Source organism: Danio rerio, chromosome 7, assembly GCF_049306965.1.
Source record: "Danio rerio strain Tuebingen ecotype United States chromosome 7, GRCz12tu, whole genome shotgun sequence".
Taxonomy (NCBI): Eukaryota; Metazoa; Chordata; class Actinopteri; order Cypriniformes; family Danionidae; genus Danio; species Danio rerio.
The window spans coordinates 1720840-1737683 of NC_133182.1; the positions used below are offsets into that span (position 1 = coordinate 1720840).

A 16844-nucleotide genomic window follows, 5' to 3' on the forward strand; every position below is an offset into this window, starting at 1 on the left:
TACAGTTCGGGTGTTGGGGTATCAGCATACTGGCGGTCGATTTTCTGTATTGATTCAATAAGTTTCTCCTCAGTTTGTTTCCTCTCCTTATTACGCGAGGTTGAGTATGATATTATTTCTCCCCTTATTACCGCCTTAAACGTTTCCCATAATAGTGATGGTGATATCGAGTCTGATTTATTATTTATTAAAAAATTGTCAATTGCACGAGATATGAATTTGCAAAAGTTTGAGTCTGAGAGTAAGGTTGTGTTTAGCTTCCATACTGGTCTTGTTGTATAGTTATATGAAAAACAAATATCAAAAATTACAGGGGCATGATCGGATTCAATAATAGTTGAGTATTCTATGTTTTTTATTGCCGGGATAAGTCTTTTATCAGCAAAAAAATAATCTATCCGCGAATACGTCTGGTGAACATGTGAAAAACATGAGAATACCTTTTTATCTGGAAATAAAAACCTCCATGGATCTATGCAGCCAATCTGATTCATATATCCGGCAAATATTTGAGACATTTTTAAAAGAGGTACAATTTTAGGGTTGGAACGGTCCATAGTTGTATCCATTACACAATTCAGATCTCCACCAAGTATGAGATGGAAAGAGTTTAAATCTGGTAACAAGGAAAAAAGTTTTTTCACAAAGTTAACGTCATCCCAGTTGGGTGCGTAGACACTGACCAAGACAACTGGTACCTCAAAAAGGTGCCCGGATACAATAATATATCGTCCTTGAGGGTCTGAAATAGTTTCAGATGCAATGAATTGTATTTTTTTGTGGATTATGATTGCAACTCCCCTTGTTCTGTGATTAAAGCTGGAGTGATAAATCTGACCAACCCAATTTTTCCTAAGTCGATTATGGTCTTCAATACGCAAGTGAGTTTCCTGTAGAAAGGCTATTTCTGTTTTTAATTTTTTAATATGTGTAAATATGCGAGTTCTTTTCACTGGTCCGTTTAACCCTCTAACATTCCAGCTAACAAAGCGTACTGCTGAACTTTTTGTGTTTTCTTTATCGCCTGTGTTTGCCATTTTTATTCAACAGCTATGTACCCAAACTTTGTATATTGGGTGTGGGTTGGGGAGTTGGGGGGAGAGAAAAAAAAAAAAAAAAAAAAAAAGAAGAAAAAAAAAATTATAATAAAAATAACGACATAACGTGGTTGAACCTTGGTAAACAACAAAAACTATAATACAATCTAGATTTGCCCTTTGAACAATGACAAACCGCAGTTCACAAACTTCTCTCTGCTCCCGATATTCCAAGTCTATGTGCTTCTATTCTCCTCAAAGCTCCCAAAGTAATATAAGTTAGGCATAAAGTGACCAATCAAACTTACAAATAAATGTGTTTAAGTACCGTTAATAAATACAGTGCTGCATAATAAAAATAAATAAAAATAAAGTATCTGCAGATCTTAAATAATAATAAGACACGTTTCCCTTAATAATAAAGTTAGATAAAACATATCTCAACTTACTGCGGAATTGTTCAACGCGGATATCTATTTATATTAAACAATCTGCATAGCAGCCCAGTTAAATATATTATGTATCTTACAAGTTCAGTGTCTGAAAGTCAACGTGATCCTTCATCAGTTCACAGTGTTTGTGAAGTCAAGAGTTATCATGTGTAGCAATCCGCTGGTCGAAAAATTGCTGCGCTTTCTCTGGCGTATCGAAAAGGAAAGTTTGTTCTTCATAATGAACTCGTAGCCGTGCAGGATGCAGTAACTGGAATCGTACCTTTTTTTGATACAGCAGTTGTTTGACATCTTTGAACATGGCACGCTTTCTGGCGAGATCGGCGGAGATGTCAGGATAAATCCTCGAAGTCGAGCCCTTGTATTTTACCTCATTCTGCCTGGCCCATCTTAATGCTTTTTCTTTCTCTTGAAATCTGTGAAAACACACGACAAGTGGTCGAGGAGGTCGGCCATCCTGTGGTTTTGGACCGAGCGAACGGTGTGCTCGTTCCAATTCTGGAGGTTTTTCGAAGACTTCTTCACCCATGATTTCCATTAGCATCTCGGACACAAATTTAACAGTCGGCTGACCTTTCTCGCTGTTCTCCGGGATATTTAAAATCCTGAGATTTGCTCTCCGCGACCGGTTTTCCAAGTCGTCCACTCGATCCAATAGTGTCGTGTTTTGCTCTTTCAGGGCTTTAATAGTTTTTTCGGCCGCAGCCAGCGCTGAAAAGTTTTCGCTCGCGAGTGTCTCTGTGGCGCATAAGCGAGACTGGAAACTCGCCATCGTTTCCGTCAAGGCATTGACCGATGTCTGAAGAGACACTATTGATTCTTGAATCAGAGCTGAGATGTCTTCTTTTATCGAGGTTCGTTGCTTTGTTAGTTCTGCTACGAGTTGGCTCATTGTTACGCCGTTATCGTCTTCTTGGGTTTCTTCGGATTTGGCCGCGGTAGCCATCGTGGCTAATTTGCTAGCCACGCTGGTTCTCGTCGTTGGCGGGGCATTTGCGGCTGATTTATTCTTGCTCATCATGTAGTCTCGACACGTTCGTGTTAAGCACTGTTTTAACACTTAAAAAAAACGTTTTAGATTATTTAAATGCCACTATTTAAAGTTATATTATCAGAAATGATCGGGAGCTCTGTTGATAGGCGTCGTCTTCTCACATTGCCAAACCGGAAGTCCCAAATTTCGATCGATTTTGATTAAAAATCTAAATCGTGACACCCCTAATATATATATATATATATATATATATATATATATATAATTTATAAATTTTTTGTCAAATAATTTTGTGGCTAAAAAGTATCGGTTCAAGCACCATTTTGGCACCGGTACCCTTTTAAAAGTATCGATTTATCACCAGTATCGAAAAAAAAAACAATAGTCATTACCATATTCATACGGGGAGGAGGCAAAGAGGGGTTTTGCGCTCGTGCATGTTAATTCAGATGTACAAAGAGAATATGCGTGTGATTCTGCGTACGCAGTGTTTCATACATCTGATTTTTTTACTGTGTACGCACATTTACAGCTTTGTACATAATGTTTAAGTATAAATTCAAAGCAAGTCTTCATACATGAGGCCCCTGGAGCTTTCACACCAGACGCAGAACGCCCTACACTATGAAACCCGTTCATTTCAATGGCTTGCATTGAGCCAGATTCTCAACAATATTTAAAGCAAAAAAAAACCTATGTATTACACACGCATAGCCAAATTTATGATTATTATATGCTATACAATGCAATTAAAGTAATGATATTCAAGAAAGTAAAACATGAAAAACAGTAAAAAAAAAAAAACAGTCAAAATCCTTTATTTGATTTACTCTAACTCTGTGTTTTGTATTATTTTATTATTAATATTAACCATTCAGTAGAAATTTACCTTAAAGGGACAGTAACCCATTCCTCATCACTTTCTCACTCAAGGGAAAAGTTAAACTTGTATGAGTTTCTGTGTTCTGTTGAACACAAAATGTAAGATATTCTGAAAGATGCTGGAAAAAGCAGCCATTAGCCCTGTTTCCCAGCTATGTTGTGCAAAACTGCATTATTGCATAGAAGACATGTGAATAAAGCAGCGTTTCCATCCAACGGGTCAAAGCTAACCATATCCTCACTTCCTGATTATCTGGTGTCAAATATCAACAGTAAAAACAGAATTTACTGCGATAAGAGAAGCTGCCTCAATCCTTTCTTTATTTAATAAATGACTTGCGCCTCAGAAAACGATGCTAACACAAAATGAACACGTGTGGCGTTTGAAAGCGTAAGACGGGGAGCACAGATGCTCCTGATAATTCTGGAGGTCATTAATAATATATTAATCAATACTGAGATGGTTCAGGTGTTTTAGATTGAGAAAACAACAGTTCAGATGTTTTCCAGTGTGCTCAGCCTGCTGCTTTATCCATACACACACATGTTCATCACCACATGATCTCTTATAACAAAATCACATGACCTTGTTTAATATACATGCTGGAATTTGTCCAGTGAAATCTTTCCATCATAGTTTATGTGCATCTTTTCTTATCGAATGAAAGGATTATCCTGCTCAGTTATTCGCATTCATTTTTTAGCTGCATCTTTAAAATGTATTGGCATCTTGGTGTTTCCATCAACTAAATTTTTGAATGTGCATATACAGAATGCCAATAAACAAAGGTGGATGGAAACGTAGCTTTTGACATCCATAGTAAAAAACAAAAAATGCAATGGAAGTATATGGCTGATTCTTCAGCATATCTTTCTGTGTTCAACAGAAGAAACTCAAACTTAAAAATAAATGATGATTATTATGTTATGGGTGAACTGTCCCTTTAATTATGGTCAATTATGTCAAGCTGTTTAGTGTGGATTCAGTGTTCACGTGATGTAACAGCATAACTTCCCATATAGTTCCCCATCAGCTCCATTACTTAGATAGAATACATTAAAAATAATAGTATTAATAACAACAACAACAACAATAATAGCCTAATAAAACTTAAAATTAATAAAAATAGACTGTGTCTGATTTTAAGGCACAATATGTATAATTTAAAACACAATAGACTAAAATATACAATTTTTAACTAAGTAAAAACCTCATTAGTTGACAGTCTCTTAATAATAATATAGAGTATATTTACCCTTCTTTATAATGCAGTAGCTTGACGGCCACGTCGGTCCCCCATAGCGTGTGTCTGGCGCGAAATATCTGACCGAATCCACCGGAACCGACTCTCAGAAACCGGTCCAGACAGTCGTCCCGAACCACACTTACGCGGAAGCGCATCTCTCCGCCGTCCATCGCTCCTCTACTCGGTTAAACCGGCTGAAAGCAGCTCATGTCATCTTCTGCTGGACGCTGGAGCCTTTATCTAGAGTCAGTTCCTCGTTGAATATAGTTTCTTAGGGAAGATAGTTTCACTTCCCCATCAAAACAAACTCACGACAGTGTGACGTCACATGCGCGTCGACCATAGACTGTTTTTTTTTTTTTTTTTTTTTTTTTTTTTTTTTTTTTTTTATTTAAGATTTTTTTTTTTTTTTTTTTTTTTTTTTTTTTTTTTTTTTTTTTTTATTAACAAGTACATAACTATACAATACTATACAGAACAAAATACATGCCAGAGTGTATATTGATATATATAAAATAAAAAAATAAATAAAAAACATTCAGTAAATAAAAATCTTATATTCCTTAAAAATATTACAAGTCTTCTTTGCTTTGTTATTAACAATGTTTTTCAAACTTGTGCAGTAGTCCTTAGTCTCTTGAAGAAAGTGAACAAAATTTGGCTTTGATCCAGTCCATTTTTTTTTTGTATATGAAACTTTCCCAAAATAATAAAAAGTTGTACCAGAAAGGTAATTTTTTTACATGTATTAAAATAATAAATGCAAATATCAAATTTTTTTTAACTTAAACACAATATTTGTTTTCCTTCTTAGAAAATTTTCCACATCCACCCAGAAAATCCTTGTATATATACAATCACAAAACATGTGGACAATAGATTCCTTTTCCATACAACAAAAATCACAGAAATAATCGATATCCAAATTAAATCTCTCCAAAACCTCTTTAACTGGATATATACTATGTAAAATTTTAAATGTAACTTCTTTTACTTTGTTATTTATACAATATATTTCACAAGAACGCCAAGCTTTTTTCCAATTTATATTTATGAATACATTGGTCCATTTTAAATTATTATAAACAACTGTATCACCTGTTATAAGATTTCTAATATATTTATTAGTATAACTTTGTTTAATAATATCAATATCTCCTAAAAAAAGGTTTTCTTTAACATATTTTCCTTCAAAAGATCTATTTCCATACGCTCTTATAAAATGAAGAAGCTGTTGAGATATGGCATCAAATACAATAGCATACTCTTTTGGAGTAACTGGAAAACCAAATTTTTCTAAAAATTCACTGTAAGATAACAAATTACCGTTTAAATTAAGAAGTTGTCTAACTAATACAATATCATTTTCATACCATTTTTGGAAGAAGAGAGATTTATTTTTATATTGGATACATCTATTATTCCATATAATATATTTGTTTGGAGAAAAATTGTGTTTAAATACCAGCATCCACGCTAATAAAGCTTGTTTGTGAAATTTAGCTAATTTCACTGGAAGTTTGTCAATTTTAAAATCACAACTCAACAGAAATTCTATACCCCCAATCATGTCAAATATATGTTTTGGAAAAGTATACCACATACTGTCCTTTTCTTTCATGAATTTAATTAACCAATTAATTTTGAATGTATTGTTTAAAGTTTCAAAACTTAATACAGATAACCCACCATTGCATTTTTGTTTACACATAATTTCCTTTCTTAAATAGTGATGTCTATTTCTCCATAAAAAATTAAATAGTACTTTGTCTAATTCTTTATATACATTTGATGGCATCTCTAGAGCTAAAGACACATAGACAGATCTTGATATACCTTCTGCTTTGGACAGTAAAGCCCTACCATTCAGGGATAAATCTCTTTGAAGCCATATATTAAATCTAGTCTTAGTTTTATTTATTATGGGTTGAAAATTAAGCTTATTGCGTTCATTTTCTTCTTTATGAATGACAACCCCTAAATATTTAACTGTATCTTTAATAGGGATACTATGTAATTCTGTCAAATTGCATGATTTAATTGGAAATAACACAGATTTATTAATATTCATTTTAAGACCTGAAACTAAGGAAAATTCTTTTACACAGTTAACTGCTTTTAATATTTCTAAATTATTTTTAAGAAAAATAGTAGTATCATCTGCTAGTTGGGATAATTTAAATTCCTTTCCAAATACATGTATACCTTCAAAATCTGCTTTTTTAATATATAGGGCCATAATTTGTGTGACTAATAAAAACAAAAATGGAGATAAAGGGCTACCCTGTTGTATACCTCGATTAATCTCAAATCTACCACTTGTACCTGCAGATAATTTAACTGAGCTATTGCATCCATTGTAAATAGTTCTAACAGCTTTTTCAAAGTATTCACCAAAACCAAAATGTTTAATGCATCTAAACAGAAACTCATGACTTACAGTATCAAATGCTTTATAAAAGTCTATAAATAAAATAAAAGAGTCATTTGGTATATAATAATTATAATCAATCATATCTAAAATTAACCTAATATTATTACTTATATGTCTTCCGGTCATAAAACCAGATTGCTCTTCTTCAATAATCTCCTCCAGACCCTTTTTTAATCTTCTTGCAAAAACAAGAGCAAAAAGTTTTGCATCGTTATTCAGAAGAGTAATCGGTCTCCAGTTATCAATATAAAGTTTATCCTTATTGGGTTTAGGGATTATTGTTATAATACCTTGTTTAAGAGTTGCTGGTAGTTCCCCACAAGTAATGGATTCTTTAAACATTGCAACTAAAAAAGGAGATAACTGTGTTATAAACATTTTGTAAAATTCACTTGTCAATCCATCGTTTCCTGGAGATTTATTATCCTTCAATCCCGAAATACATTTATTTATCTCTTGTAAATTAATTTCTTGGTCACAAAGTAATTTAAAGTCTTCTTGTATAATTTTGGTTGTATCAGATATTTTACTTAATAACAGTTCAGCTTCTTTTTCATCGTAAGGTTCTGAAGTATATAGATTCTTATAAAATTGTGTGACATACTCAGCAATTTCTTTATTACTTTCACATATACTGTTATTAATCATGAGTTTACTTACAGAAGACATTTCGTTATTACGTTTTTCTAAATTAAAAAAATATTTAGTATTTTTTTCTCCTTGTTCAATCCACTTTTGTCTACTTCTTACAAAGGCACCTTTGGCTTTGTCTAAATAAATTGTATCTAACTGTAGCTGTAAAGAAGTTAGTTGTTTGATTTCTTCATTTGTTAGATTTTTTTTACTTGTTAATTTCAAAATTTCTTCTATTAAATTGTTTTCTTTTGCTTTTTTAACTTTAGCAATATTTTTCCCTATATTTATGGCTATATTTCTTATTTCAAATTTCATTAATTCCCAATTGTGACCAAATTTTTTAACAATACTTGCTTTTTTCCAATATTTTTGTATAATATCAATGGACTGCTTTTTAAAGCATTCATTTTCTAACAAGGTTTTATTTAATTTCCAATAGTTTGTTTTAGAAATGGTCGTTCTTTTTCCATCTTTGTTCATCTTAATCATTATAGCCTTATGATCTGTTAATACTGAAGTATCAATTTTCACTAATTCAACATCATCTTTATTTATTGCAGAGATTAACCAGAAATCAATACGTGACTGTTTTGTCAGGTCATTATTAGTCCAAGTATACATTCTTTGATCTGGGTAAGTATATCTCCAGATATCTAACAAATCCATTCTCGCACATACACTTTTTAATACAGAGGTTTTTTTATTTTTTTGGGGGGGCCAACGATCAACTTCTTCATCCATAACAGTATTAAAATCCCCACCCCAAATAATTGTTGCATAAGGATATTTAGAACTTATTTGATTAATTTTACTCTCAATTGTTGTAAACAAGTGATTATTATTTTGCTTATTATTTGTGGCATAAACATTTACTATAATAAATTGGGAAAGATCTATACTAACATGTAAAATTAACCATCTTCCTTCCGTATCTATTTGCTTACCGAGAACTTGACCTTTAAATTGACCTTTTAATACGAGTACCCCAGCTGAATGGTTAGTACCAAATGAAAACCAAACATCATTCCCCCACTGACTCCTCCAAAAGTTTACATCTGCTTCACAAGCATGGGACTCCTGAATAAAATAAAAATCTGCACCTTTACTCTGACAAAACAAAAATAAAGATTTCCTCTTCAACAGGTTTCTTATACCTCTGGCATTAATCGAAAAAATTGAAATTGACATGAACAATAACCGATTGCAATTAACAAATTAACGTATGCTGAGTGCTCTTAACAAGAACATAAAGTGTCACCCACTGAAGCTACATGTTGCATTTATCATCAACAATAAGTGCATTAACCCATCTTCTCTTAATTTCAGTAGTAATTCAAGAAGTCATGTAAAGTAAATGAACAGCCAATATCTCAAGTCTCTGACTATACTTTTGATGACATTTGAAGTCACTAAATGATCAGCCTTTGATTTCTTTTCCATTCACAAATGCTTTGTTACCTACTAAATAAGCCTTCTCCCCATTTTTCCTTGCCTGTTCAACAAACGGCCACAGACGAGCACGCGTTGCCCTGTCATCAGCTGTTAGGTCTTCTTTCACCTGAAGATTCGTGCTTTTGAGAAACTCGTTGTTCTTGGCGCCCTTCCAGAAAGTGTCTCTAGCTGATCTAGACATAAATCTGACGATCACAGGTCTTGGAAACTTGTTTTTTCCTCCGCTGTCTATTCTTCCAATACGATGAGCCACGTCTACTGCTACTCTGACTTCTTCTCCATCGCTGCCTGGAATTACTGCACGGCAAATTGTTTCCACTTTTGCTTTGACGTTTTCCTCCCGCTCTTCCTTCATTCCATAGATCCGAAGATTGTACCGGCGGCTATATCGATCCGTATCGTTTACTTTTTGCTCCATTTCACTGACTTTCTTTTGCATTTCTTCCACTCGTATCTTCATTGTAGCGTTTTCTTTTTTCAGATCGACTACTTCTTGATGACAGAATTCCAGCGATTTTTTAAGACCCTCGATTTGCATCGTATTGTGTTTCACAGCTTCATCAGTAATATCTGCTCTTTCGTTGATTTTGGCAGAAATAACACGGATTATATTGTCCTGTATTTCAGTCAGAGAAGGATCAGAATTTACTTGTATCTGTTCTTTGCGTGCTTTCTTTGAGAGTTTTTTGTCCGGTGTGTTGGGACTAGAATCACACACCCCATTACCATCCTTATACGCTTTACAGGAGTATGAGTGTGTGTCTTGAATAACTCTCTTATCTTTGACAGTATTTACCTCCATTTCTTCCGTGTTACACAGTTCACTCGTTGAGTTTGTCTCCATGTTAATATTGAGTTCCGAAATCTGCACTTAACAACAAAAACAGGTTCGTAAAATCCTATTTGTAAACTATATACATGCGGTAACCAAATATTATGGCAACTGTATTACATAATCTTTTCTAACTGTGTGTGACAAAACTTTGGACGTTCTTCAAAAGCACAACACATCCGCTCTCTCCGCCATCTTGGCTTCTCCTCCTCGTCGACCATAGACTGTAAAAAATATGGACGTAGTGTCCGTGACGTCACCCATAGGTTTCTGAAGAGCGCAAATGAAGCTTACTGTAGGCGTGGTCAGCCGTCGCCATCTTGGAAGTGCGTCATTCCCGGATACTCGAAAATGGGCAGAGGCGGATCTTAGGCGGAGTTAAGATGACTGTTTGCTGAAACCATAGAGACCATCCCACCACCCGCGACATTTGAATCATTTGAACATCTCAGCGTACTATCGAGGTAAATTAACCTGAAACTACACAACAAAACTTAAAATAATAAATGTTGTTGATATTATTATGGCTCTCTGTGGCAAGCCGTTTTGACTTATTCTTAGGATATGCTTTATTGATTTCAACATTCAGCATTCATTATATTTCTTTCGTTTGAAATAACTGAATTGTTGATATCAACTATTTAATTGTTAACATCAAAAAGTATTCTTTATATAAAATTCTTAAATTAAATATTTTTTATATCAACAATTAACAGTTGTATGTTCAATGTTGGCAGTTGATATTGTTTACTGGTTGAAATGTGATAAGTAATGCTAGTAAAATGTGACTTGGGTTTATTTACTAACACAATAATGTATTTATTAATAATAGTTCAACATTTAGTAATCCATTTAATTTGAGCTTGTTAACATTATCTAAAGTATTGTGAGTATAACATTTATATTGGAACAAAAGTATTAGTTAATATTAATACACACACACACACACACACACACACACACACACACACATCTCTCCCGCGATTTATTCAGAAATTTACTCCCACACCGTAAGAAATCTGGCCGGCTCCCGCGGAACAGCAGTTATACCCGATAGGTCCCGAGTCCGACAGGTACATTTTGATTGACAGCTTTATACAGCCCAAACCCGGTCACAGCCTACATTAAAATGTGCTCATGCACACAGCTCTAATGCATTTTTTTTTAAGAATGAGTCATTTATATGTTTTAACATCATTTATTCGTAACAAGCGTAGACTATAGGCCACTTGAAAGTTGGAACAAAGAAATAAAATAAGTCCTACAGCTGTAACATCGTAACATCTCAGCACTCTATAGGTCTAGGTACACTTAGCCTTTAAATTAGCCTACACACCAATGAAAAGTAAACTTGCTTAACAAATCAAATTAAAATAAACTCTAAATGATGACGGGTATTTTGGCAATAACGAAATTAAGATAAAGGCTGTGCAAGTTGTTTCTCCACTTCTCTTCACAATCTGGCATTAAGGCGGCGGTGAAGCTGAATAATAAAAGAATAATGCCACCATTAGCCTGTATACTCTGTCTACATTATGATTATATGGTTTAATTAATATTTATTTATAATTTAAAAAACCCTTTACGCACCAAGATTAGGCTACGTGTGTTTGTGGAGGAACATTATTAAATCCACTGGCTTAGCGCAGTCTCTCACTCATGGTGCGTCCAGCAGCTGAACACCCTTTCCTGCGGCTACAGGTCGAGATGCAGAGTTCTGATCCGGCTGATTTTGCAAGTTTTTGGTAGGATTGTTTGTTCATCTTCTACGGAAGCGTAGAGCTGCCACCCAGGTAAAAAAAAAGAGCTTTATCACGTTTGTACAATATACTTTTCACGTTCTTACAATATAATATCACGTTTGTACAATATAATATCACGTTCTTACAATATAATATCACGTTTGTACAATATAATATCACGTTCTTACAATATAATATCACGTTTGTACAATATAATATCACGTTTGTACAATATAATTTTACGTTTGTACAATATACTTTTCACGTTCTTACAATATAGTATCACGTTTGTACAATATAATATCACGTTTGTACAATATACTTTTCACGTTCTTACAATATAGTATCACGTTTGTACAATATAATATCACGTTTGTACAATATACTTTTCACGTTCTTACAATATAGTATCACGTTTGTACAATATAATATCACGTTCTTACAATATAATATCACGTTTGTACAATATAATATCACGTTTGTACAATATACTTTTCACGTTCTTACAATATAATATCACGTTTGTACAATATACTTTTCACGTTCTTACAATATAATATCACGTTTGTACAATATAATATCACGTTTGTACAATATACTTTTCACGTTCTTACAATATAATATCACGTTTGTACAATATAATATCACGTTTGTACAATATACTTTTCACGTTCTTACAATATAATATCACGTTTGTACAATATAATATCACGTTTGTACAATATAATATCACGTTTGTACAATATACTTTTCACGTTCTTACAATATAATATCACGTTTGTACAATATAATATCACGTTCTTACAATATAATATCACGTTTGTACAATATAATATCACGTTTGTACAATATAATTTTACGTTTGTACAATATACTTTTCACGTTCTTACAATATAGTATCACGTTTGTACAATATAATATCACGTTCTTACAATATAATATCACGTTTGTACAATATAATATCACGTTTGTACAATATACTTTTCACGTTCTTACAATATAATATCACGTTTGTACAATATAATATCACGTTTGTACAATATACTTTTCACGTTCCTACAATATAATATCACGTTTGTACAATATAATATCACGTTTGTACAATATTAGTAATCATTAAGCCAACTTTATTTTTGAAAAGCAGGCGCATATTACCGTTATCGTTTCAGATATCTTCTGGTTTAAGCCTGCAGCTAACATTACTCACAATATGAAGGATTTAATCCAGTAAATTTTAAAATAAAGTTCTAAATAATTAATTATTTAAGACATCATTGCATGCATTTTTGTTTAACATTGTACTAGAATATCACTCACCGGAAAAAATGGAGACCCGTCTTGGACGGTCTGTTAGTACAATTAACTGCACAACAAGCCATATTATTTAATAAATGTAAGAAATAAAACCAACAAATTGAACAGACTGCATAAAACCATGTACAACTAAAGCACAAACACTGCAGAAGCCATATTCATTAGACGGAATTAGCAGACGTGACGCGACCACGCGGGCTAGCTGCAGCTGACAAACTGTCAATCACGGCTGTCACTCAAGTGACCACTCCCTTAATTATGCAAAAGAAAAAATCATTAATATAAACCAAACGAATAAGTTATAAAAAAATTCACCCCCCTCAGAGTTGTCATGAAGGGTAACGCTAGCTATATGCACTAAAACCATCAAATGTACCAGGCTTTAAACATGTTTTTATCAGCTGTAAAAAAGGCCAATTTCCCATTGCATTCAGAAATGACCTGCACTTCCTGGAGCCAGCCCCCCAAGGCGAGTCGATGAATTGCAGTTTTAGTTACTTCCGTATTGGCTTCACGAGGGAGAGCGGGATGTTGCCGCTTGGCGTCGACACACCTGTAGCCTACAGCATAGATATATACACTAGATCTCGCATAGGAACCCTGAGCATGCGTCAATAGCGCCGCCACATTGGTACAGTGCTCCAAGGACAAACATCATTCAACCGCACTAGTCAAGACAGTGTCATTACGTGGATATGCGGGACTTTAGCGCTGTCTACGGGTGTAGTAACGAGCAAACAAAGAAAACAAAGCACAAAGGCAGAACATTTGATAGGTAATATTAAGTTTTTTCTGTTTTTGTATGTTCTGAACTGTTGTGCTAATCAGGTAACGTTATTGATGATAACAGTCACTTACTGCATTCACCATACGGCAAAGCAGCTCCAACTCGCACTAAACACTCGGCTTATGCTAGTTTTGTTGAATAAAATCAGCAAACAATGCAAAAGAAATATGACAACGAGATGCTGCTCTGCCAGAAACTTGTGTTATTGTCGGCTAACGTTAGTGAAAGAGTCGTTCATAACAGAGATTCATTCACAAACGAATCGCTTCCTCCGTCAGTATGAGCAGTGAAAGCAGGAGAGGAGCTGTGTTTCAGGACATGATTAGATCAGATTTAACAGGGAGGGTGGATAGAACATTTCTGTACACACAAACACAAGCTTTTTGCTTTTTTTGATGTAAAATTATAATTTTCGTAATTAGAAAAAAAAATTACATACTAACATCCAGGAAAACTCCCGATCATAGATATATGTGTATATCTCTGGCTTTGGATGGCCACAGTCCTCCACTGTACCTTGGTCCCGCATTCATTTTAAAGGATCGAGCGCTACCCTGTAGCAAGATGGCGGCGATATTGACGCATTCTATCCAATAGACAACAATAGGCCAGGCGACATCTAATGTATATATCTATGGCCTAAAGCACACGTTGTAGTGAGTGGTATTATAATAACAAAAAATGAATTAGAAAGAGGCACTTTAAATTTTAATCCAATGATTGAAACAACAAAGAAAAAACTTAATATGTGGCTCCAACGTGATCTGTCCTTAAAGGGTAGAATTTTACTATTTAAAGCTGAAGGTTTATCAAGGTTAACATACGCTGCTCTCTCCTTAAATGTTGATTCAGCCACTCTTTAAATAATTGATATGCTCCTTAACTTTGTTTGGAAGAATAAAACTCATTTTATTAGGAAATCTGTACTCGGGAATACTGTAGAGAAAGGAGGCTTAAACTTTCTTGATTTCACAACGTTAAACAATACCTTTAAAATAAATTATATAAATAACTGTCTCAATAACCCATTGTCTATATGGAATCTGATCCCTAATGTATTTTTTTCCAAATTAGGTGGATTAAAATTTTAATTAATTTGTAATTATAATATTATGAAAATCCCCATAAAATTGTTCCATTTTCATAGGTAATTGTATTTAACTTGGTCCCTCATATTTAAACATAATTTTACACCTCATTCATAGCCTATATCATTTGGAATAATAAGAACATCTTGTATAAAAACAAATCTCTATTCTTCAATAACTGGTTTAAAAATAATATAATTTATGTGTCTCAACTTTTCAACGATAGGGGTTTACTTTGTAACTACTCTGAATTTTTAGTTAAGCACGGGATACCCGTAAGCCCTAAAGACTTCGCTATTGTTGCTGATACTATTCCACAAGGTGTTTTTATGCTTTTTAAAGGACTTTCATTTCCAATTACTTGTCATTCAGTGGACCTTTGGAAAACATTTATTAGTAAAAACTGCCTTTCTTTATCTAAATCAAAATGCAATAAGAAAATAAGAGCCCTGTTTCAGGAAGATTTTGTTACTGTGCCTTATGTAATGTCATATTGGAGTGGTTTTGTGAATGATATTTCCTGGAAGAATGTTCGGTCATCACCGCACAAATTCTTTATAACAAACAAAATAAGAGAAGTTTCCTTTAATCTGATTCATAGATGCTATCCAGACAAGTGTAATCTTAAAAGACTTAAGAATGATAACACTAACTGTTAATTTTGCTTAGTGAATCCTGAGACGTCTGTTCATTTATTTTTGGACTTGCCCTCATTCAATGACATTTTGGTGTGATGATCTTGATTTTATAAAAGTTTATGTGAAGGCAGATTTTGAATTTACATATAATAATGTTATCTTTGTTTTCCATGATTGTGAAAAGGAAAATAACACTTATTTCATGAACCTTGTTTTTTTGTTGGCCAAATTTCACATTCACAAGTGCAAGTTTTGTAAGTGTAAACCTTTTTTCCCCTAAATTTAAAATTGAAATGGAAATGTATTTTGAGTGTATTGAAGGACCAACCAACTTAAAAGCAATACGAACGAGGACTTTGATTAAGGACTTGGCACTTATCTTGGACTAAATGACTAAAAGCCCCTGGATTGTTGCTGTTTGATTCATGACATTTGTTGTTATTGTTTTTCAAGCATTCAATAAAAAAAATAATAAAAAAAACATGTTGTAGTGAGTGGTGCCATTATTAACGTGAGACGACGAAAGTACAAACGCAAACCTCTCCTGTCAGGGGCGGACTGGCCATCTGGCAATTCTGGCAAATGCCAGAAGGGCTGGACCATTTTTTAAATGTGGGCCGGTCACCTATTTTATTTATTTATTTTTTCATATGTATTGTTTTTTAAATGTAGGCAGCTTTTATCTTGTGCGAGACGTGAATTTTATGATGATGATGGTGATAATAGTAAGAATAATAGTAAATGTTAAGCATTGGCCCAATTGGCAACAACCAGCTGGTTTCGAGATGGGCCGACCCAATCTGAGGCTACTCAGATGTAATCAAAATCTGGCAAGAATGTCAAACAAACAGTAAGTGCAAAAAAAAAAGGGAAAGGCAGTCAAGTCAGACATTGCCAAATACATCAAATTTACTGAACTAGTCTCGAAAGGGGTCAGTGTGATGGTGCAGTAGGTAGTGCTGTCGCCTCAGAGCAAGAAAGTCGCTGGTTTGAGCCTCATCTGGGTAAGTTGGTGTTTCTGTGTGGAGTTTGCATTTTCACGTGGATTTCCTTCTGGTTTCCTTCACAAGTCCAAACACATGCTATAGGTGAATTGGGTAGGCCAATTATGAATTGGGTAACCCAGTATAATGGGTTGCAGCTTTAAGGGCATCCGCTGTGTAAAACATATGCTGGATAAGCTGACGGTTCCCAAATTAATAAAGGGACTAAGCCGAAAAGAAAATGATTGACATGATTGCATATATAAATGGGTTGCTTTTGTTCCAGTCACATACATTAAATGTTTAAATATCTCTTAAATAAGGTA

The 16844-nt window shown here is 33.9% G+C and overlaps 2 protein-coding genes across 20 annotated transcripts in view; both read right to left on the minus strand.

Annotated features, from left to right (window-relative positions):
* The window catches only part of ripk3 (receptor-interacting serine-threonine kinase 3), a 42790-nt gene extending 37858 nt beyond the window's left edge, over positions 1-4932 (minus strand). For all 19 annotated transcript variants that reach the window (XR_012382959.1, XR_012382958.1, XR_012382955.1 and 16 more), the window contains exon 1: positions 4622-4932. Coding sequence is in view for 14 of the 19 variants with exons in the window: in XM_073907817.1 (XP_073763918.1) it covers positions 4622-4782 (161 nt within the window). In the remaining 5 variants the exon portion in view is untranslated. The remainder of the gene's footprint in view (positions 1-4621) is intronic.
* Positions 1-16844, minus strand: part of si:cabz01076231.1 — a 758238-nt gene that overhangs the window by 618113 nt on the left and 123281 nt on the right. The window lies entirely within an intron of this gene.